This window comes from Zootoca vivipara, chromosome Z1 (genome assembly GCF_965207765.1).
Source record: "Zootoca vivipara chromosome Z1, rZooViv2.hap1.1, whole genome shotgun sequence".
Lineage (NCBI taxonomy): Eukaryota > Metazoa > Chordata > Lepidosauria > Squamata > Lacertidae > Zootoca > Zootoca vivipara.
This window is the reverse complement of record NC_142583.1, coordinates 5,485,862-5,510,041: the sequence shown is the minus strand read 5'-3', so window position 1 is coordinate 5,510,041 and position 24,180 is coordinate 5,485,862. Positions and strand designations below refer to the sequence as shown.

Sequence of the window (24,180 nt, the reverse complement as noted above, 5' to 3'; positions counted from 1 at the left end):
GGCACCCCCAAAGTCTGCTGGGATCTCCTCTCTCTCCCAGATTTCATCGATGAGCTTGTGTGAGGCTGCTGCCCTTTTTACACCAATTCCCTGTGATCTTGGAAGGGTTTTTATCTGAGGAAGGGCAGAGGCAGCCCTGCGAAAGCACAGCCGTCCCGCGAGGCACAAAAATGGCGGCAGGAACCAGGAAGCTTTGCCTTCACGCATGAGTTGGGCGACTCTTCCATCGCCGTATCTCTACGCGCGTTCCCTCCGCGGACCTTTCTGAGCCAACGGCGCTCCCTTACGGCGGTCTCGCTTGTCCACCGCGTCCTAGAGCGGCTGCCCCCACCACCACCCACGCTTCCGCTCTGGCCAGAAGGACTCGGGCCTCTGTGGTGGACGGCGCGCCATGAGGTCGGTCAGCTACGTGCGGCGGGTGACGCTGGAGTTCGGCGGGAACCTCTTCCCGCGCGCTGTGTGCCTGGGCGACGCCGACAACGACGCGGTAGGAGCGTGCGCGGGTCAGGCCGAAGCGCCGCCGCCGCCCCTCCTCAGCCCGGAGCCCCGCGAGCTCCAGTCGCGAGCCGCTCCTCTAAGCGGAGTGACTGAAATGGGCAGAGAAAGTAAACAAACCTAGCGAGGCGAGAGCGGGATTGGGAAGGGGCGAAGGAGCCGCGCTGAGGATCCTCCAGGATTATGGCCCCGCGGACGGCAGCAGCTGGAGGGGTTTCCAGAGCAGGCCAAGGGCTTCGTAATGGGACGCGTTCAGACTGACACGCAGAGAAAGGGAAAATAATAAGAGCGCCTCATCTGAAATCCTATGGAAAGTTAGATGCGGTATTACTGACACGAATAGGAGTCGCCCAAAATGCAGCTGTTATCCGAATGATTAATATACCAACTGAAATGCAACACACACACACACACACACACACACACACACACACACACACACACATATATATATATATATATATATATATATATATATGAGAAAACCGCAGCAATGTAAGAACGACAAAAACAATGATCAAGGAGCATGGGAAACCACTTTGATATTTGTATAAATTTGGAACTATTTTGATATTAAGTGGTATCTATAATTGGCAAAAAATGTAATATTAGGGATAAAAAAATTCAAAAAATAAAAAAGTAAATAGCCCCTCAGAGCGGCTTGTGCAGAGTTTGAGAGATGCCAGTGCTTCGAATTTTCTTGTAAAACCTAAGGTACCCTCCCTCAGGCTTCCTTTAGCCTGCAGTGCATTCCACCCCTAAAGGGATGATTCTCTTTGCTGTTGCCCTTTGCTTGGCAGCCCCACTAGCCTGGGCAGTTTCAGAAAATGTCAGACAGACCAGGCTTAGGAACAGGGGCGTACCCAGGATCAAAACTGGGGGGGGGGGGCAAGCCATGGTTGTTCAGGGGCGGGGCCAAGGCACGGGAGGGGAGGGGCCACGAAGTGGGAACGTGGGCAGGGCTACAGGGCTAGCGGGCCCGACAACATTGCGGCGGCAGCGGCCACCTTGTGCTTCTAGGGCTGGCAGCGTCGGCGGCTACCCTGCTTGGCTGGAGAGGACGGGAGGGTCGGGCAGGCGAGAGGGGGTGGCAGGGTGGGCGAGAACGAAGCAAGGCACGACCGCAGTCACGACGGCTCCGAGGCGTTGCTGCATATCAGCATAATATTTCAACCATGTCGTGGGTTCAAGCCCCACCTTGGGAAAAAATTCCTGCATTGCAGGGGGTTGGACTAGATGACCCTTGTGGTCCCTTCCGACTACAATTCTATGATTCTATTGATATATTACCATAGCATATGCATCATTCTGCTTTCTTGAATTGTCCTAGGCACAGCAGCCAACTCCTAGAGGCCTAGGTGCCCCCCCAATTACTGGTAAATACTGTGTTTGAAAGAGTCACCCCCCCATATTGATGGGCTTTCTTTGTGGGGCTTACCTGCCCCCCCGTATTTTATTAAGGATGGAAGAGGGAGGGAAGGGAGGAAGAAATAGAGAGAGGGATAACTCACATTTGTGGGTGCCTCTGGGTGACGCTGTGATGCTGGAACTCTGCAGCAAGAGGAAGATACCGGTATGACTGTACAGGAGCCTTGTAAGCAGCTTTCTCTCTGATTTACAGCAGGCATGTCCAACAGGTAGATTGTGATCTGTAGTAGATCACTGCTAGATCACTGGCACCCCTTAAAAAAGCTCACCCAAAATTTTCCTCCTCCCTAAAAAAGCTGAACTATGACCTGAAGCCCTAAACAAAAATGGGCCTCCCTCCCTCCTAAAAGAAGCTCGACAAGGGTTGACCTAAACCCCCAAAAAACAGGGCTTCCCTTCCTTAAAAAAAACTCAACAGCTTTGACCTGATCACTCACAGAGTCTCTTGAGAGTTGGCCACCCCTGATTTACAGTATACAGATGCAGGAGGAGGGGCGGACTGGAACACTACTGCTTTTTATAAACATCACTGTGTCTATCAAAGCTACAGCCCCCCCTTTTCTTATTCACTTCCTTTTAGCCTTGCAGAGCCACTTTACTCAAATTGAATCCTCTGCACCCTCATTAAATGGCCAATAGAACTCTTAATGTGATCCCTGAATGCTCATTAACAACTCCCACTGAAGAACAATAGGGTGAATTGGTGAGCTATCAAATCTTGCCTGAAAGGGGATATCTGTTCCATTGTCTTAACTGCTTAACTACCGGTAGCCACTTTGCTTTATTTATTTGATGTGTTTTTGTTACAGCTGTGTTCCCGCCCCCCCCAGCAAGCGGAGACTGAGCGGCTCTCGCTAAAGCAAAGCACGTCTCCCGCTTCAGTTTTTGGAGGGGGGAATTGCTGGTTATGGTCTGTAAAATACGTTATTTTTTCACTTCTGGGGGGGTGCAGCTGCCCCCCGGGTACGCCTATGCTTAGGAATACTGGCCCCTTTTTTTGTTTCTGCTTCTGCCTTTTATTAGAAAGTGGTCATGAAGTGGGGTCATCCTATGGAGATCATTTTGAAATGGTTCATTGCCTTCTATTCTAGCACCATTGTTCTTGTTTATTTTATAAAAATGCAATAAAACTGTATTAAAAACCAAAGGAGGGAAACTCCTCTTTGTTAATATCAGTTCTTCTTTCCAGCTAAATGAGCTAGTCGTGGGAGACACTAGTGGAAAACTATTCATATACAAGAGTGATGAAAGCAAGCCTTGGAATGTGCACTTATGTCAAGGAATGGTAAGTAGAGATTTAAGTTTGTAGTCCTCTGAATTCTTCCACCTCTGGCGATCTTCGTGCAGTTTCTAAGTAGATGCCGTACATAGGCCCTGCTAGATAGAATCATAGAATTTTTGAGAGTTGCAAGGGGCCCTAAGGATCATCTGTTGTTGTTGTTTAGTCGTTTAGTCGTGTCCGACTCTTTGTGACCCCATGGACCATAGCACGCCAGGCATTCCTGTCTTCCACTGCCTCCCGCAGTTTGGTCAAACTCATGTTCGTAGCTTCGAGAACACTGTCCAACCATCTCGTCCTCTGTCGTCCCCTTCTCCTTGTGCCCTCAATCTTTCCCAACATCAAGGTCTTTTCCAAGGATTCTTCTCTTCTCATGAGGTGGCCAAAGTATTGGAGCCTCAGCTTCACGATCTGTCCTTCCAGTGAGCACTCAGGGCTGATTTCCTTAAGAATGGATAGGTTTGATCTTCTTGCAGTCCATGGGACTCTCAAGAGTCTCCTCCAGCACCATAATTCAAAAGCATCCATTCTTCGGCGATCAGCCTTCTTTATGGTCCAGCTCTCACTTCCATACATCACTACTGGGAAAATCATCTAGTCACAGCTAAACAATCCCTTGCAGATGGTCATCTAACCCAGTGTTTCTCAACCTTTTTTGGGCCAAGGCACACTTGTTCCATGAAAAAAATCACGAGGCACACCACCATTAAAAAAGTTAAAAAATTTAACTCTGTGCCTATATTGACTATATATAATTATGACTGTAAGAAACACTTGCCAATTGCTGTGTTGGTTGCAATCTCCTGTAATAAGGCTTCACAAGCCGCTGATTTCTCTGCCAGCACAATCCTTTGCTCAGCAAGTTTCAGGTTGAGCTCATCCCGGCTTCCTTTCCGGCGGGTTACTGCTGCACGTGACAATGCAAATCGCCCTTCTCGTCGCCGCACGTCGCGGCACACCAGCCAGCGAGTGTGCCGCGGAACAGCGGTTGAGAAACGCTGATCTAACCTGTTTAAAATCCTCTAATGAAGGAGAGTCCACCACACTTGAGGCAGTCCACAGACACCAACAAACTCAAATCCAGCTTTTTTCAGATTAAGGCTCTGAATTACCACAACAGTTTATAGCGATTTTATCTAACGCCTTTTTCCCGACCCCCCCCCCCTCCCGCTAGTTCATTGAGGGCCACTTTGGCATGTTACAAAGCTATTATCACTCAAAAGAAACCAAACAATTTCTGCCAAGGTGTGCCTGCTTGCTTGTGTGAAGAAAGGTTTCAGAAAGTCATCTCTTGGATCTCTATATAAGGGGCAGGCTAACAGATAATGAGTGATGTCTCCCACCTGAAATTGACCACAAATACAATGACTGACTGCATATGGTGGGCATGACTTGGAGACACAGCCCGATAATAGCATTTTTTAAGGAAACTGGTGAGAGTTTGGTCACATAACTAAGATCTGACGAAGTGTGCATGCACACGAAAGCTCATACCAAAATAAAAACTTAGTTGGTCTTTAAGGTGCTACTGAAGGAATTTTTTTTATTTTGCTTCGACTCAGACCAACACGGCTACCTACCTGTAACTGCTCTTAGTTGACACTTATTCAAGGTCAAAGCAGGGCTCAGCTCTGGAAAATAATAGTTCAAAACATCTTTCCAGAGTAGGCATAGGCATTGATACTGCTTCTCTACTCACAATTAGACAGGTATTTACACTGTAAACCATTTATCAGCATACTTACCCACCATCAGTAGCTGTGGGTCTGAAGGGGTTGAGTATGGAAAGTGACTCCGCCAAGTCCATCTCTTGAGCATTCATATTGGTGTAAAGACAGGTTTCTCAGTTCAAGTTTCAATCTTGATATATGTCATTTAATTGTTTGGTTACTGGATCTGATAGGGACTTTGCAAACTCAGGTCTGTCTCCATCTTGATGTACCTTCAGACCATCACTAACTTGATTTTAGTAAGGTTTTGACAAAGTCCCCCATGATATTCCTGCGGAGAAATTCTGGTTAGACAGTGTTACCATTAGGTGGATTTGTAGCTGATTGACTGACTGTCCTAAAGAGGATTTCCTGGTAAAAATGGCAGAGAGTAAGGCTGCTTGTCTTTGAGCTCCATTAGAATTTAGTGCTTATAGTTTTATTTATTTGCATTGATTATCTGTCTTTACCACCCTTCCCTTCTTGTTGTTAAGGATTTTTATACTGAAAATTGTTATACTTATTTTTTTAAATGCTTTCTGTCTTTCTTCCAGCTCACCTGTGTTGGTGTTGGGGATGTATGTAATAAAGGAAAGGTAACCATTTTTTTTTTAAAAAAAATTCACAGTTTCTATTTATGTGCTATGTCTTTGCTGATATACTACTAAATAACCTCAAACGCTTCCTGCATTTCTGGGAGAGAAGAAGGATAATGAGTTCCTCAACATTGGGCTCAAACATTGAACAAGTCGGCCTCTGTCAAATGGCAAGAAAAGTGATATATTTCATATTGTTGTGAAAATATTGGGAATAAACACTGAAATCTTATGTACATTTCCATAGAAATATTGGGAATTACTTCCCAGTAACAATGCTGAGGGACCCAGGTGGCGCTGTGGGTTAAACCACAGAGCCTAGGGCTTGCTGATCAGAAGGTCGGCGATTCGAATCCCTGTGACGGGGTGAGCTCCCGTTGCTCGGTCCCAGCTCCTGCCAACCTAGCAGTTTGAAAGCACGTCAAAATGCAAGTAGATAAATAGGAACCGCTACAGCGGGAAGGTAAACGGCGTTTCCATGTGCTGCTCTGGTTTGCCAGAAGCGGCTTTGTCATGCTGGCCACATGACCTGGAAGCTATACGCCGGCTCCCTCGGCCAATAATGCGAGATGAGCGCGCAACCCCAGAGTCGGTCACGACTGGACCTAATGGTCAGGGGTCCCTTTACCTTTACCTAACAATGCTGAACCTTAGAATGAGACTGAAATAAGGGTTGCATATTGATGATAATGATGAATTTATATCCCACCTTTTTCCCCTGACAGGGACTCGAGGTGGCTTACAGAAAATAAGAACAGCTAAAAACAAAGAAAAACCCCAACCATTAAAACACACACACACACACACACAGAGAGAGAGAGAGAGAGAGAGAGACATAGACATGAGATCTGTTAAAAACATAATTACAATAAGAACAGCACAGCAACAACCTCTTCATTAAAAGCAATCAGTTGTTGGGAATTTGATATAAGATGTACACACAGTGGAAGTGTTCACAGTACCAGTCACCACACAAAAGCAGAGTATGGTTCAAATCTTTTGCTGTTGTAGAAGTAATATGCTTAGCAAACAGCTCTGGACAAAGCTATACATGGAAAAGTTGGAGGCTTTTCAGATACAGATATTTACTGATACATACAGGTATAGAATATCACTGTTGCTCTAATCCATACCCACTAAACAAGACAGACTGAACAGCACAACTAGCTGACATACCGTGTTTCCCCCTTTTTAATACGTAGTCAAAAAGTAAGCCATGGCAGGGTTGTTAATCATTTGAGAAATGTAAGACGTACCACGAAAATAAGACATACTTCCGTGACATGCAGAGCAAGACCACCAAGCGCCCCAGCCAGCTAGCGGGACCCAGCATGCCGGCCGCAACAGGAGAAGGAAGCCTGCTGGGTTGGGTCAGTGCCCGGAAGCGGCGGCTCCTGCTGCAGCGCCGATAAAGCGTGCAGCAGTGCCGCACGGAGCACCAAGGGCACAAGCCAGCAGGACCCAGCTCCTGCAATGCCGGCCCTGGCAGGAGGAGGAAGCCTGCCAGGTCGGGTTGGCGCTCGGAAGCGGCAGCGGCTGCAGCGCTGACAAAGCGCGAAGCAGCGCCGCACTCTGTGTGTGCGTGTCCGTTTCTCTTTCTGTGTGTGCGTGCGCGTCTCTCTCTCGGGTTGGCGCTCTCTCTGTGTGTGCGTGTCCGTTTCTCTTTCTGTGTGCGCGCGTCACTCTCTCTCTCTCTCTCTCTCTCGGGTTGGCGCTCGGACAAAGCGCAAAGCAGCGCCACACACTCTCTGTGTGTGCGTGTCCGTTTCTCTTTCTGTGTGTGTGTGCGCGTCTCTCTCTCTCTCTCCCCCTGTGTGTGCGTCTGTCTCTCTCTGTATGTTTGCGATCGCGTCTCTCTCCCCGCCCCCAGGACAGAAAAAAGGTGCCGCACAGGTTCCTCTTCGGCTCGTCATTCAGCCACCCCGGCCTCCTTGCCGAGAGCTGACGCCGCTCCCCTCACCCTCCTTCCCTTTCCCCCCTCCCTTCCCTTCCTTCCGTCGGTCCGTCAGTTGGGGTTGCGCGCGCCAGAGGCGCAGACCCAAGCCTCGTCCCCCTCGCGTTTCCCTCACGAGTGTCTCGGAGCGGGACGGGTCCCGGCCTCCCTCCTCATTCCCCGGCCGGTGTGAGAGAGCCCAGGGAGCAGCCTCTATACCTCCGCGTACGCACACACCCGGCTGCCTCCTCTGAAGCCATGGCTGCGAGCGCCAAGCCGAAGCAGGAGGAGAAGCAGTCCCACCTACACCGACATGACGATGGGCAGCTTTGTGTATACCTCCTGCTCTGGCATCCTACGAGGTTTAAATCCACCTCACAGAGTGAAGTCCCCCCCCCCCCTGTGCACGTCTGTCTCCTCTGCTTAGAAGCCTCCAGGGAAGGAGAACCCTTGACTCAGGATGGGGAGGATGGGAAAGGGAGAGAATAGAAGAGGCAGAAAATGTGCACGGAAGAGAGCTCCGAGCATCCTGAGCCAGTGGGACCCAGTTGTGCCGGCACTAAAAAAAAAAAAAGACACCCCCTGAAAATAAGCCACTGTGTGTTTTTTTGAGGAAAAAAAGTTGTAAGACGGTGTCTTAAAAAAGGGGAAACACGGTACATCAATCACTGATATAGTCAGGGCTCTTGAGCCGTTACTACAGCAACTGGCTCGTTTGACCTTGCATGTATGATTACCTCAGCCATTGGGTGATTTATGCTCATGAAGGAAATTAGCTCTTTCCAAAGTCCAGCTACTCCCAACAGTTCCCAAAAGGCTGTTGGAATATGAAGGTCTTCAGTTGGCCTTTGGTGGAAGGCCAACAAGGGAGCCAATCTAACTTCTCTAGGGAGGGAGTTCCAAAGTCTGGGAGCAGCCACAGCAGATACGGCATTATATAAATAACAAGGCACTTTAGAAGATGAGTGCTTTTCTTGAGGGTCTTATAATTGAAAATAGACACAAAGGAGTTGGCACAGAAAGCGGGGAGAAATGAAGGCTAGGTAGAAAGGGGGGGAAGGCAATTATGTCAGTTAAATTAATTGCAGTAGGGAATGGGGATGAGGAAGGTGTTCCAGTGGTGTAGTTAGAAGGGGAACTTGGAGGACGTGAGATGTGAGAGGCAGTTTGAGGCATAGGGAAGAAAGGATGGGGTGGTGTGGGAGCAGGAGAGCTTTGGATGACTGAGCGTGTTGGAGCAGGATGAGGAGCCCTGTGGTTTTAAGGGCAGATTATAAATGATTTATGAAACGAGAGACTACTAAAGCACAGGCTAAATTCTATACCTGCTTTGTCACTGATAAACTTGGAAGGGAATTGCGTATAGTAAATATGCAATAAATATTTTCCGCTTTAACTAATAATGACTGTTTCATATGTTTTCATATTATTTTAAAAATGTTTTCATATTATTTTGTGTCTTTATATTGCTGTTTTACTGGTTCTAGGTTGTGTTTTTGTTATTTTTAGACTGTATACTTCTTGGAGATACTTAAAATATTAAGTGGTATGTTAATGACTATGAATGAATACTTAAATAAGCACTATTACCTGGAAGGTTGAACCCTAAAGCCTGTCCACAATTAGGTCTTGCTGTTTCTCTGCCGCCTAATTTGATGTTTTCTTTTTTTTGTATTTTAACATTTTTATTGTAAGCAGTCCAGAGAACTCCAGTTATGGGGTGTCATTAAAAATCATTAATAAATTTGTTCTCCGTCACTGCCAGTGGGGTTGCCCAATACTTTTTAAATGCATGCTTATAGTTATGAGTGTTAGTTGTCTCATTGTTCATACTGTCCTCTCTTACCACCTCTTATTTATCCATGCATTTCCCTGTCAGAATGTGGTTGTTGCTGTGAGTGCTGAAGGGTGGTTTCATCTCTTTGATCTCACTCCGTCCTCCAAGCACCTTGATGCCTCAGGCCACCATGAGCTCCCGACAGCAGAAGATCAGAAGCTTGGATTCAAGCAGCACATTCCTGCCAACACCAAAGTTATGCTGATTAGTGACATTGGTGAGCAATGACAGCATGGAGTACAAGGGCTTCATAGAGCATATGAAATTCAGTGTGAGTGCGTGGGAAAAGTGACACAAGCCAATGGGGAAGCAGCAGAAGAAAAACCCCCAAAGAACTTCTCTGTCTTTCTGAAGCCGTGAGTGTTCTTCTGCAACTTGAGACAGAGAAAGAACAAATATAAGAGCAAATCTCAGCCAGCAGAAATAATCATGCAAATTAAGCACTTGTACTAGGGGTTTTTAAGGAAAGATTTTTTATTTTTAGTTGAACTTGGTAGTGAGGGCTTTTTTTCTTTCTTTCAGTGTTGCACTCATGATCGAACCATCCCTTAAAACTAGAAAAGTTAGACTGTGGCTCCCTAGTGTTTTAAACTCATTTATGAGTAAATCATAGATAGCTAAGATGCTATGGTTTAGGCCTTCTGTAAAATTTAAGGAGCAGATTTCATGAAAGTGGTTGGTATTCAGCAGCTGAGTGAGAACTATCCACGTACTGGTGAGTTGTTAGTGTCCACCCTTTAAAAGGTACCAAAGGAGAAAACAGCAGGATCTCATCTCCCACTCCCACTTTTTATTTTCACTGTCTCTCTCCACCCCACCCATCTTATCAACATATGCACATTGCGGCATTCTGCCAACACACAAGCCTTAAGCTGTATTTTGCTTTCTGCAGATGGAGATGGGAAGAGTGAATTGGTGGTGGGATATACAGACCGTGTGGTGCGAGCCTTTCGCTGGGAAGACTCATCTGAGAGTTCAGAGAATATCACGGGACAGTTGGTGCTACTCAAAAAGTGGTTGCTGGAGGGACAGGTAAGAAATGCAGTGTGTGGACACCTCTGTTAGGAGAACAGGCTTCGGAAGCAAGGAGCCAACTTCAGAAGAAGACCTCCTTCATGTAGGTGGTTGAGACTAACCGCTTGCTTGATGGAGCCATGTCCTTCTAGTAAAATCTCTCAGGGCTGGTCTGCCCATATGGATATTTGAGGTATTAAATGCTTTACTAAGGACTGGTGTAGTCCGTGTAACATAGAGTTGTGTGTCACCAGCATACTGATATCAGTGCATTCCAAAAGTCCAGATGACTCCACTCAGCAGTTTCATGTAGATATTAAATAGCATGGAGGGTAAAATTGAACTTTAAGGAACCTCACGTTGGAGGGTCCACTGGGTCAAGCCATATTCCCCAAGCACCACCTTCTGGAGACAACTACCCAAGTAGGAACAGAGTCACTGTGAAAATAGGTCATCTACTCCCAGCTTGGACAGTCTCTCCAGAAAGATGCTATAGTTAGCAGTCCTGGAGAATCAACCATGGAGAACAGACATGCTGTCCCTGTCCCTTGCCCAACACAAGTTGTCACACAGGGCGACTAAGGCAATCTTAGTGTCAAAACGGGGCCTGAGCCCTGATTGAAATGGCTTTTGAAAATCTGTTTCATCCAAGAGTGCCTTTCCCAGGAAGGGGCCATTTACAATAGGCCTATAGTTCAAATCTTTAGGATCTAATGAGGGTTTCTTAAGGAATGGGCTCCTGCCTCTTTCAGATATCTTGGGACCATCCTTTTAGAAAATCATTCATTACCTCCTTGGTCCAGTGCTGTGGAGGGAGTAGAACCAGACTGGACAGGACTGAGAGTAGAGTTGGAGGAGAGAGCTGAGAGAGCAGGTGTGAGCAGCATGCTGCAGGAGTTGGGAGCTGAAAGGTAGAAAGAAGGGAAATGGGGTGGTACTTGGAGAAGAAAGATGGGTTAAGCCTTAACCGTTAAGGGGTGGCTTTTTTGAGAATAGAGGAGACAGTCACATGTTTGAATGCATGGTAGTCGGCTCATTCAGCAAAGGCAAGTGGTGGTTTAACCAGTTACTTGGGTTCCATTTTCTCTCTCTTGGCTAAAATAGGTGGATAGTCTATCTGTAAATCCAGGCTCAGACTGTTCTCCTGAGATGATGGTGTCCCAGCCTGGGTGTGGTTATGCAGTCTTACTGTGTACTTGGAAAGCAGAGCAGCAGAGGATAGACAGTTCGGCAGCTAGCAGGTGAGACTACTGGAATCCAGTGGGGCAGTCTAACCATCTCTATTTATATTATGGAGGTGCAGGAACAGCTTCATGATTAAAGTGGCTTGGAGCAGTATCCAGCTAAAGAGTTCTGCTAATGCAAGCACTTTGGATGTTCAGGGGAACTTCCTCTCTCCCTGCTCTCCTCACATTTCCCCTCAATTATGTTCTGGATTCCCCCCAACTTTCTGGAACAGATCAGGGAAGGCATGCAGGGAGAGGAGGGAGCAGCAAGTTGTGTAGCGCAGAAAAAAATAATAAATGCTTGAGCTAACAGAACTATTTAGCTGAATGCATCCTTTGGTGTTCTGTTACAAAGCCTGAACATTTTTTTTGCCATCAAAATCATGACTATGTGGCTATGTATTATTCAGTTAGAAGTTTGATAGGAAAATCTACTTGTGGGGATTCCCCTGTTTCACTTTTTACTAGTGTTTGCCAAACTAAAGAATCTTTCCATATTGCTGTGTTTTAAATTTAAGCATGAGACCCGGGTGCAAGAATTTTGGAAGTGGAAGGAATAAAATAGCAGGCAATGTTAGGCCCAAACAGACATCAGTTGGCCATAATTGGTTTTTCGAAGCTCATTGATAGATGAACATCAACACAAAGGTTTGCTAACCTAACACTTATATTTTGGGGATTTGGTAGAAAGAAGGTCATCATACCTATAACCCAGGGAAAGAATTCTGTGTCTCTGCTAAGACTTGCCACTCATCCACTTTAAATGTTATTTCTATTTACCCAACTACCCTTTTACAGATATGCAGGAGACCCACATTTTGACAAGAGTCACTTAACAACATCAAATCTAGTTAAGAGTATGAGACTCCAAGATGTTACTGCTATCACAACCAGATATCTCTTCAGGCTTTGCTTTCTTCTAGGGAAGCCCCAATCCGGGATGTCATTCTCCATCAGACATCAGGAAGAATTCACAACAAGAATGTTTCCACTCACCTCATTGGCAGCATTGGCAGAGGTAAGTGGAAGAAATTCTGGCCTTAGTAAAAATGAGGAAATCGAGTGGATTTGTGTGGAGAAGAGTTCAAGGCTGCATGGTTTAATTAGGTTCCATTTTTGCACCTAAGGCAGGTTGCCCACCTAGAACTTTTCTGTGCAGCTGCTGTTCCTCTTTCCAAACCTGCTGTCACAGAGACATACTTGTGTTCTACTAGATTCTCATTCTAACCCATGCACAATTGCAGCCTCATTCCTCCTGTGACTAGCACTCCTCCTCCTCTCAACTTTGGCCCAGCAAAGTCAGCATGTCACAGGGTGAAAACGGATTGTAGTGAGGATGACTTAAAATTTACATAGCATTCTTGGAATGTTCAGAGCACTTCACATACAGTATTTTGCTTCCACCACATCTTTTACTCAATCTAAACAACTAATGGAGCACCTTCCTCCATTAGTTTGCATAAGGGTGGGTAGAAAGAGGCTCCTGTTTCTTCAGAGATGGGGTGGAAGGGGGGGTGGGTTTCCAGGCTTTTGACTCAGTAAAAAATACAAGAGTTATATCATATGTTTTCTGCTTTGTAATTTTGAGGGATGAAAACACTTAGAGAGGCAGTAATCGAAACAAAATGCTGCACTCAAGTTTGGCTCTATTGCTTTCCCAACTTGGGTCCTGTCTTTGCAGGAACTTCCAAGAAGCACGCTGGCTCGGGTCTGTTTGCACTCTGCACCTTGGATGGTAAGCCCTCTTGCTTTCCTGGAAAGGAATCTCTACAAAGGATTTGGGGCCTGAGCTGAAATAGCTTTCATGGTTAAGAAGCTGCAAATTAGCAATCAATCCCCAAACAGAAACTGTTTCAAAACATTTTAATTCTGGAGACTACTTCAGGTACTTCCAGATTATCACTATTTTGCAGGAGAGATTCGAGTACGTACATGCCAGAAATCTCGATTTGCACAATTAAAGTAGGTTAAAGGGCTCTGTTGCCCTAATGCAACAAATTCACTTTTTTAAAAACAGGAAAGTGATGGAATAAACAAATGATTAACAAGAAGACATGTAAACATCCCACAAACAAAACAGAATGATTTCTCATTGTTGTGCAACCACCCCATTAAGAAATTGGAACAAACGTTCAGTAAAGACTGGAGATAGTCTAACCACTGTATAAACTTCATGCAAGCAAATCAGAATGAAAGCCAAATAAATAGGTTGTCTGAAGGAGCCCTTAGAAATAATTTCCTCTAGTGCAACCATCACATCCAGAAATATTGGAAGGAATATAGACTGAAAAACTTAACATCCCAGTTTGGAATACAGCATTTAATTTCTATCTAGCATTTCAATTTATTTTGTCAAAGCTATCTTGCACATGCCATACCACTTAGAATTATTCTATTGTGTGCAGTCTGAAAACTCTCATCTTGGCTCACTTTGAAATAAGAGCTACGTTACTAAGGAAGGTTGAAGTCAATTTGCTTCAGTTGTTTCATCATTCATATGTCACAGTTACCCTACTTGAAGATGAAGGAAAGAGAGTGGATACAATCTTGAGGCTACTGAAGAATGCCCTGGAAATAAAAGGCAATGCCTACATAGCATTATTGCCTCATTCTAGGTCAGGGGTGAGGAGCCTTTTTCGGCCTGAAAGCTTCATTGCCTCATCAATAATCTTCTAGGGGCCAAAGGCAAAAGCAGGTGGCATGACAGCTGGTGGTAAAGGAACAAAAGTCCAAAACGCTGAACCTCCCCGGGCAGTGACGAGGGACAAAGGGTAGAAAGGTAGAAAAGTTTATTTCTAAGCAAACGATGCACAAAGCTTTTATACAATTGTAGCAAACTCACAAACCACAGAAATGTGTGATCTCTTACATCACTATTGGCTAGGAAAGCGCATGGACGAAGCATGCTTAAGTCAAGTATTTTTCTTCTTGGCTACTGGACAGTTTCTTATTGACCCTTGATTGAGCTCAGACCAGGCTAGGCGTAGTTGGCACTGCAGTTGCAACTGTAGGTAGATCTTGCGGTCTAAGCAACTGTGAAATGGAGGAACTTCATTTCTTTATACTCACAGAGGTGGTAGCTTAGGCACTCTCAACAGTGATGCTTAATGAATGTCTTAACACTTCAGCCCCTCCTGATCTTCCCCTCAGGTAGACTGAACCTTGTCTATCTAGGCAGTCCCTCAATGACTTGACAGCCACTTCACAATCTGTTCACTCGAACAGATAGCCACCATCTTAATTGCTCAGACAGAAAGTCCCTAGTTTAACCTAGGTCCTTGTCTAACCCACAGACAATCCCTGCCTCCTCTAAGACATCCCTTACTCCTATCTGACTTAACTGTCAGCTTTCAACTTAAATTCCACCCTCTCTCTCATGATTAGCTGATCTGCTTGCCAACCCCCACGGGTTGTTAGATCACAAGGAGGCAGACCCAAGGCTTGTCCCTCTTAGACTGCTATAGTTTTATCTAAATCATAATGGATGTGAGTGGATTGGTCACAGTGATCTATTGAAGGCTCATCTGGGCCAGATTATAAAAGGCCACTCATCACTTTGGAAAGCTGGCTGACATTGTGCAGATGTACACTTTGTATAGAAAAGGTGTTTTGTCATGAGCTCAACACCTGTGATTGGTTGAAGGCATCACAAGTCTTCTACCACTTGTGCTCTAGCCTTTTACCCAGCTGTTTCCTTGCCTCAATAGATGAACGATTTCTATGTTTTGGGTGAGGGTGCCTAGGTCATCTTCCATTTTCAGAGAGAGACAGAGGCCCAACAAGACCACCAGCCGTATGGGGGGAGACATCCATTTGAGACTTAAGTAAATCTTAATGATCTCCAAGGCAAACCATCTTAATGCCTCTTCTTCATTGCATTGAAAAGGAAGTCAAAGCAGGCTTCCCCACTCACAGAGTACAGTACTAACATGAAATCAAGTGCACGTCAAGCCAAATATAATGAAAGACATTGGAATGGGAATCTGCTGCACCCAAAATAATGTTTCTAATATAAACTCTGTGGCACAGCATAGGGATGGAAGAAAATGGTTGTTTTTTTTATGCTTGTTTAGAACTCTGCCTAACTTTCTCTTTCCCCTGTAGGGACACTGAAACTGATGGAGGGAGCTGACAAGCTACTGTGGTCAGTACAGGTTGACCACCAACTTTTTGCTCTAGAAAAACTGGATGTTACTGTGAGTTCTGTTCTAGCTTACAATAACCAGGTCATTTGTAGTACAAAGTCAAACAAATTATCCAGGTTCATGCTACTGCCATAACTCCTTTGGAGGAGAGATTGTTACCACCCCTGCCACTGTAAGAAGAGCTTATTTCTCTAAACTAAAAAGTCCCAAATGCTGCAACTTTTCCTCATAGGGGAGTTGGTCCATCCTCTTCATCACCACTAGATGAGGTCCATGAGTGGTACTATGACATTAATTTCTTTTTGTCCTGACATGAATCACTTTGCACGTTTTGTAGTGATTTGACTTTTCTTTGCTTTACTAATCCTAGTTTGTTTGACAACACCTACAAGTCACACAAATTCCTGGGCACCACTCAAGATTTAAGTTCAGGGTTGCTGCACCTCTGGTTGATTCGATGACACAATCACTTAGGGTATCTAATAAATGTGCCTCTTTTTCATGACTGGAACTCATATGTCTATGTGAGAGTAGCTGAAGTCATCCATTACTACAGTTCCTCTTTTGGATGCTTCCTTGAATTCATTCTTCCTCTCAATATGTCCTTGAGCAATTTGACCAGGACAACAACAGAATGTCCTCAGTACTAAATTATTTTTTGAGCCCAATATCACACCTGTGGAGGGCGCTGCCTCTTGTGGGATTTCTAGCTTGCTGGACTCAATGCCCTCTTTGACATATAGAGTGACACCACCTCTGGTACATCCTTCTATGTCCTTTCTATAAAGTTTATATCCAGAGAGATAACTCTGCCCACTGGTTCTCTCTGTTCCACCAGGTTTGTGTTATGCCCACTATATCAATGCTGTCCCCTAAGATCAAGCACCCCAGTTCTCCCATCTTGGCTCAGAGGCTTCTAGCATTAAACACATGTACAGTGGTACCTTGGGTTACAGACGCTTCAGGTTACAGACTCCACTAACCCAGAAATAGTACTTCGGGTTAAGAACTTTGCTTCAGGATGAGAACAGAAATCGTGTGGTGGCAGCGGGAGGCCCCATTAGCTAAAGTGGTACCTCAGGTTAAGAACAGTTTCAGGTTAAGAACGGACCTCCAGAACGAATTAAGTTCTTAACCTGAGGTCTCTCTCTTCAAGTGTCTTTGGCAGTTTTGTTTTGACTTGTGGTGTTTTCACTTCTCTGACTTAACTATCCTGTGCTCTAAGCCTCCCTCTTTAAAATTTTCATAATTTAAAATTTCATGTTTTTTAATCCCAGGGGTGGGATTTGTTGCAAACTGGACCTACTCAGCTACCAGCTTTCTGGCTCCCACTTCATTTTTCTCGCTAGATTCAGGGGAGAAGGAACTGATGCCCCAGAAAGGGGGTGGGGAAGCAAGATTGTTATTAGAATGAGGTGAATGAGCAGCAGAGGCAGTTGTATTGTTCTAAACAAGATGGTGCAAAGGAAGGTTGAAAGGAGATATTTTAGCAATTTGTACCTGGAGAACTTGTTTGAACAAGTAACACTTACAGGAAACAGAGATTTCTGTTATTCTGATGGCTTATGAGAAGACAAATGTCTAAGCTGAGATTCTGTATTCCTTTGTTTATGACACTTACGTACAGCGGTGCCTCGCTTAACGAATGCCCTGCTTAACGAATTTCCCACTTAATGAAAGGATTTTTCAAGCGGAGGTTGCCTCGCTAGATGAATGCGTTTTACGAAAAATTCATCTAGCGAATCACGGTTTCCCATAGGAATGCATTGAAATTCAATTAATGCGTTCCTATGGGCAAAAAAAATAAAAAAAAATCCAATGCATTCCTATGGGATTCGCTAGACGAATTTTTCGCTATAAGAAAAGACCCATGGAACGAATTAATTTCGTCTAGCGAGGCACCACTGTACCACTTTTCCTTCAGAAAGTTCAGAGCATCTTCACAAAGCTCCAAGGAATGTCTCACACTCACTGAACAAGCTGAGAGTTACTTTGTTTTAACACTGTTAACAACACAGTGTACTTCCGAATCCATTCCCTGGGCTCCAGCAAAAGAGCCGGTTGCATGAATATCTGGTGTTGATGCAGGGAGCTATAAAGTTGACTGTTCTATTTTCACTTCCCATAATGTTTTGCAGCCACCATATCCTTTGGAAATCTATTTTTATCTTGTGAACAACCCTTAGATCTTATGATGAAGGGCGGTATATAAGCCTAATATATATTAAAAACGGGAATCTAGACTGGCTATATTCATTAGGCTAGTTTCTTGTCTTGTTGCATCAACCTCCCTTATTTAATGTTAGTGACAAGCTGGGGCCAGATGAAAACATGTATTACTATTGCGCACAAAGGTTGATGGGATTTCTACCCTACCACAAGGAACTTCTGCTAATCAGAAAATTTTGAACTCTTAGGGAAATGGCCATGAGGAGGTGATTGCCTGTGCTTGGGATGGACAGACGTACATCATAGACCATGGACGCACTGTGGCTAGGTTCCAAGTAGATGAAAATGTGAGTGCCTTCTGTGCAGGTGAGCTGCTTTCCTATCAGCAGATCCCCAGGGGTGGGAAATAACTGATGATTGTATGTGATAAAGTGTTCCTACCTCATTGGTAGAGCACTTTTTTTCTTATAGAAGGTCCCAGCTTCATTCCCTATCATCTCCAGTGAAGGGGTCTCAGGTAGTAGGACTTGGAAAGACCACTAAGACTTTGGGGAGTCACTGCAAGGTAGAGTAGACTGCTGGGCTAGATCAGGCACAGGCAAACTGCGGCCCTCCAGATGTTTTGGGACTACAACTCCCATCATCCCTAGCTAACAGGACCAGTGGTCAGGGATGATGGGAGTTGTAGTCCCCAAACAACTGGAGGGCCGAGTTTGCCTGTGCCCTGGGCTAGATGAATCAATAGCCTGACTCGCTACTAGGCACTTTCGTACGTTCATGAGAAAAGCTTTCTGCTGAACTCTTCTACATTCAGTTAGGTAGACATAGCTCAGTGATAGAGTTTCACATCCAACTTTCATAAGAACATAAGAAGAACCCTTTTGGATCAGACTAAAAGCCTATCTAGTCCAGCACTGGCTTCTCTCGGTGGCCAACCAGATGCCTATGGGGAGCTCACTACAGGAGCTCAGCAGCACTCTCTCTAGTTCAACCTCTCATATTCCTTGTTAAAAAGGAAATCCAGAGTTAGAAGGACTGAAAAGACACCTGCCAAGACATTTGAGAGCTACTGCCAGTGAAAATAGACTGTTATGGGCTAGATGGATGCAAACGTCCCTCCATGTGCCCATTAGGCCTGGCAGAGCATCCTAATTTGTCCTGTGAGGCTTTCCCCCCTTGCACTCTTTTTATTCCTGTAGTTGTTAAGACTCCTCCATTTAGCATGGCCAAGGGTCAGGGATGACAGAAACTGTAGTCTAGCAAGGTCTCAGGACCGAAGATTGGGAAAGACTGCTATAGATGAAAGGAAGGGAATTTATCTAGGTAGACCACAAGCTTAACAAATCTAATGCTATTCTAGGCTGCATCAACAGAAGTATAGTGTCCAGATCAAGGGAGGTAATGGTCCCACTCTATTCTGCCTTGGTCAGACCCCACCTGGAATACTGTGTCCAATTCTGGGCACCACAATTTAAGAAGGATATTGACAAGCTGGAATGTGTGCAGAGGAAGGCAATCAAGATGATCCAGGGTCTGGAAACCAGGCCTAAGGAGGAATGGTTGAGGGCATTGGGTATGTTTAGTCTGGAGAAGAGACTGAGAGGAGATAGGAATAGCTATCTTCAAATATCTAAGGGGCTGTCCAATGAAAAATGGGCAAGCTTGTTTTCCTGTGCTCCAGATTCATGTTACAAGAAAGGAAGTTGGGATGTTGGGATGGAGAGGATTTAATTATCTAAGAAGTGATGCTCCAAATTAGATCTGCTGGAGATATGGAATATGCAAAAGGCTCTTCTGTATCTCCAGCAGATCTACCACAAAGCCAGAGCCAAGGTGAATACATTGCTGACAAGGCATTTTTCAGCCAGACTGACACCAAATAATATGATACTTCAACTCGCAAGGAGAATAATCAAATAATGAAACACTGCTAAATAAATTTATGGACGCTCTACACATCAAACACAGGCATTTTGTTTTGTTTTAAAAAAATATATTTATTGATTTTATAAAACTGAAAAGAAAAACACATAGAGCACAAAAATACAAAAAATCACATACAACACAAAAATACATGGAAAAAAATCATATTTATCATTCATCTATCCTAACATTGACTTCCTCTTGTCCCTCCTGACTGCGTTTCATTGCATAACATCCTTAGTAATTTCTATATCATACTTCAACCATCTTGTTTCTTTACCTTATCTAACACATTTCAAACAGATCCTCCTCTACAACCTCCCTGTACTTCCAGATCTTATATTATACATTTCCAAAATTGCAATTTCTTAAATAATCTTTAAATTTCTTCCAATCTTCTTCCACCGACTCTTCCCTCTGGTTACGAATTCTCCCAGCCAGTTCAGCCAGTTCCATAAATTCTATCATCTTCATCTGTAGGTAGATTTTCATTCTTCCAATTCTTAGCCAGTAAAATTCTCGCTGCTGTTGTGGCATACAGAAAAAACGTAATATCTTTTTTTGGTAATTCCTCTCTAACTATCCCAAGTAAGCTAGCTTCTGGTTTCTTAATAAAGGTGTTTTTCAACACTTTTTTTCATTTCATTATAAATCTTTTCCCAGAAGTTCTTTACTTGGGGGCAAGTCCACCACATATGGTAAAAGGTTCCTTCTACATTCTTACATTTCCAACATTTATTATCATGCTTATGATAAATCTTAGCTAGTTTTAAGGTACCATCTATACATCATTTTCATAATATTTTCTCTTAAGGTATTACATGCGGTAAACTTTATATTCTTCTTTCACAACCTTTCCCAGTCTTCCATCATAATATTATGACCCACATCTTTTGCCCAATCAATCATGACAGATTTCGTTTGTTCATCTTTAGTATGCCATTCCAGCAATAAATTATACAACTTTGAAATATTCTTTGTTTTAGACTCTTAACAATTCTGTCTCCAATTTAGACTTTTTTTGTTTGAAAACCTACTTTTTAATCCATTTTGAACATTTCATTTATTTGATGATATTGTAACCAATCATTTACATTATTCTTTAACTGTTCATATGTTTTTATATTTAACAAAATATCTTTATACTTTAACCACTTGGTTTCCGTATTCAATTTTTTATGTGCCTTAGCCTCTAAAGGTGAAATCCACCTGGGTGTTCTCCTTTCTAACAGATCCTTATATCTATTCCACACATTATATAATGATTTCCTGATAATATGACATTTGAAACCTTTGTGAACCTTAATCTTATCATACCACAAATATGCATGCCAACCAAATGCATTGTCATGACCTTCCAAATCTAATACATCGGTATTATCGAGTAGAAGCCATTCTTTCATCCAGCAAAAGGCTGCTTCTTCAAAATATAACTTTAAGTCTGGTAGGGAAAAACCTCTATCTTTAGTGTCCATTAACAATTTGTATTTAATTCTTGTTTTTTTCCCCTGCCAGAGAAATCTTGATAACACCTTATGCCATTCTTTAAAACATCCTAGATTATCAACAATAGGTAATGCTTGAAACAAAAACAACATTTTTGGCAATACATTCATTTTTATCACAGATATTCAGCCCATCAAAGATAATTTCAAATTTGACCATGTCTCCAAATCCCTCTTGATTTCATTCCACAATTTTTCATAATTATTTTTAAACAAATTTATATTCTTCACGGTCATATTTACTCCCAGGTATTTCACCTTTTTAACAAACATCAAAGCTGCAAACACAGGCATTTTGCTACCTGCTATTCAAGATTTGATTAGGGAGTATGGTGCAGTAGCAGGGTTTAAAATAAATTGTGGTAAATCTGAATTAAATCATAAACTTTAATGGAAATCAACATATTAAGGCATTGTAGAGATTTAAATCTGGAGGCATGTGGACATGCACTTCACTGCATCTCACACAAACCTTAATGAGAATTATGGGGAATTGTTTGACTCAATAAAACGAGATCTTAAGGTTTGGAGAGTGCTGAATCTTAGCTGGGTGGTGCCTCATCTCACTAATGCACTTCTGGAGTTTCCTCTCCTTTGATGGCTGCTTTCACTTCTCTAGGTCTCTATGCCTGCAAAGGAGGCTGCAATAGCCCTTGTCTGGTATACGTCAGTTTCAACCAAAAGATCTACATCTATTGGGATGTGCAATTGGAGAGAATGGAATCTACCAGTTTGCTGAAGATGCTAGAGAGTAACTCCGAATACAAAGATCTCCTACTCCAGCTGGGTGTGGGTATGTCCCAAGCCTCATATAACCTGAAGATGGTGAAAGTGTTCCTTGTAATAAATAGGACAGAAAGAGATGAAAGAAAGGGAAAAGAACCATAAGCAGAAAATTTAGAATTCCACCCTAAAATTGCAAAATTCTATGATTATATTTATGCAAAGCATTTAAAACACACATTGGTAACTCTTCCCCCCCCCTTTACAGACATTTCAGTATTTTTCAAAACTAGGTTAGTGGGCTAAATTAACGAAGCAGAATGCATATGTATTGTTAGTTCCTTGGTTGAATATTGAGCCATCTACATATGGGTTATGTTCCACTATTCACCCAAGGCAGGGACAAATGACTATTAGAGTTAATTAGGCTTCCTCATTCCAATTTCGGTCCCTTTCTTCATCCGTTGTAGACATGTCTCTTCCTCAATCCTCCATTCTGCCTTGGGCTCAGGGTGCTATGTGTAGGTACAGGTTCAGAGATGGGCATGGATTTGGATTTGGAGGAGAAGAGCCCTAGCACTGTGGTAGAACATGATTTGCACGCAGAATATCCCTAATTCAGTCCATGGCATCTCCAGGTAGGACTGGGAATGGCCACTATCTGAAGCATTGGAGAGCTGCTGCCAGTCAGTGCAGACATTACTGGTCTGACTCTGTAAAAGGCAGCTTTCTAGGTTTCGTCCCCTGAAAACAAGAACACCTCTTTCTTCTAAACTGAGGACAGGTGTTGTCTGTACACTTAAAAACATTTCTCTGCAACTGAAATAAATGGAGCACAATAATTGCCTTGCTGGGAGCTCAGCGGACTTTTTGTGATACCAGTGAGCCAGATGCCTCTAGGAATTCATGAAGCAGGGCACGAGGAAATATCTTTCCCCTGGTTTTTGTTCCAAACATCTGGTTATTCAGAGACTGTGGCCTCTGTGCACAGATTTCATGGGCAGCAATCTATGAAATACCAATTTTCCATGAAGCTTTTAGATATGGATGCCAAGACTGTACTGAGCGCACAGTGACCAACTTTTGCTGTCATATCATAGAACCAATATTGTGAATAGATTGAGCATGCATTTGGATGTCTAGCAAAGATCAATGGTTGAATCTGTTCACAATATAAATTCTAGATCGGGTGGCTGCACAAAAGCCAGCTCTTGGATGCAAGATAATCTTGTGAATACAGCCTGAGATTCCCACAAACCACTCTCATACTTCTGAAGGGCAGAATATGAATTACAATAGGTAATTCCTATATTCATTTTTATATGTTATGTTGATAGGAGAGCCAGTCACATACTGATTCTTAAGTACCTTGCTAAGACTCCTGTACATCAGTATTTGTCTCTTTCTTTCTTTCATAGCTGGAGATGATGTTTCTGCGGTCAAAGATTTGATTCACAAGACACTCTACTTTCCAGAGGAGCAGCTAAATAGCCCTTCTCAGTTCATGCCCACAGCTAGATCCTCTTCCAGGTGCTATCCTATTTCCCAAGAAATCTTATGAGCAGATGACATATACTTACACAGTGAACAGCTCTGCTTCTCATTCTGCTACCCCTCATTTGTGCAAATTAAGCATTGTTAAGAACCAGGACTTTGAATGAAGGGGTTGGAGGTAGCAGCATGAATCTTCAAGTGAAGCTGCTGACTGAAGTCAACGTAATAGGAAATGCCCTTTTCACATTTGTCTCAAGGTCCTCATTGATTGTTGTTACTTTCTCATCAGTCACTTTATCTTCTGAAAACTTTAATAAAGGTAATTTTAAAAGATCCAGGGGAAAACAGATGTGTTTGATAATGTGTCTAGTTTGGATCGGTATTAGGATTGTTGGAATGAGCAATCTTTTGCCTTTTTTAATAAAAAAATGGTCCCACCAGTTAGATCAGGCATCCCCAAACTGCGGCCCTCCAGATGTTTTGGCCTACAACTCCCATGATCCCTAGCTAACAGGACCAGTGGTCAGGAATGATGGGAATTGTAGTCCAAAACACCTGGAGGGCTGAAGTTTGGGGATGCCTGAGAATCATAGAATCATAGAGTTGGAAGAGACCACAAGGGCCATCCAGTCCAACCCCCTGCCAAGCAGGAAACACCATCAAAGCATTCTTGACATATGGCTGTCAAGCCTCTGCTTAAAGAC

At 43.7% G+C, this 24,180-nt stretch overlaps 1 protein-coding gene across 2 annotated transcripts; it reads left to right on the top strand.

Annotated features, from left to right (window-relative positions):
* Positions 1-356: 356 nt before the first annotated feature.
* On the top strand, positions 357-23,809 carry ITFG2 (integrin alpha FG-GAP repeat containing 2). Of its 2 annotated transcripts, none has more exons than XM_060279021.2 (12): positions 357-487; positions 3,113-3,208; positions 5,466-5,507; positions 9,320-9,494; positions 10,170-10,309; positions 11,396-11,532; positions 12,441-12,535; positions 13,199-13,252; positions 15,622-15,713; positions 18,080-18,197; positions 21,879-22,052; positions 23,401-23,809. In XM_060279021.2, exons 1-12 carry the CDS (start codon positions 392-394, stop codon positions 23,541-23,543), a joined length of 1,362 nt encoding a protein of 453 aa, XP_060135004.2. In that variant the 5' UTR covers positions 357-391; the 3' UTR covers positions 23,544-23,809. The 2 variants fall into 2 exon arrangements, with proteins under 2 accessions (XP_060135004.2, XP_088516971.1); XM_088660845.1 differs by having other exon boundaries at positions 470-819.
* The last annotated feature ends 371 nt before the right edge of the window (positions 23,810-24,180 follow it).

Bases quoted from the DNA above. Each gene is read 5' to 3' on its own strand.
- ITFG2 (XM_060279021.2), top strand. From the start codon at position 392: ATGAGGTCGGTCAGCTACGTGCGGCGGGTGACGCTGGAGTTCGGCGGG. The intron at 11,533-12,440 runs GTGAGACTACTG...GCTTTCTTCTAG, and splicing joins GACAGTTCGGCAGCTAGCAG to GGAAGCCCCAATCCGGGATG. The intron at 12,536-13,198 runs GTAAGTGGAAGA...CTGTCTTTGCAG, and splicing joins CATTGGCAGCATTGGCAGAG to GAACTTCCAAGAAGCACGCT.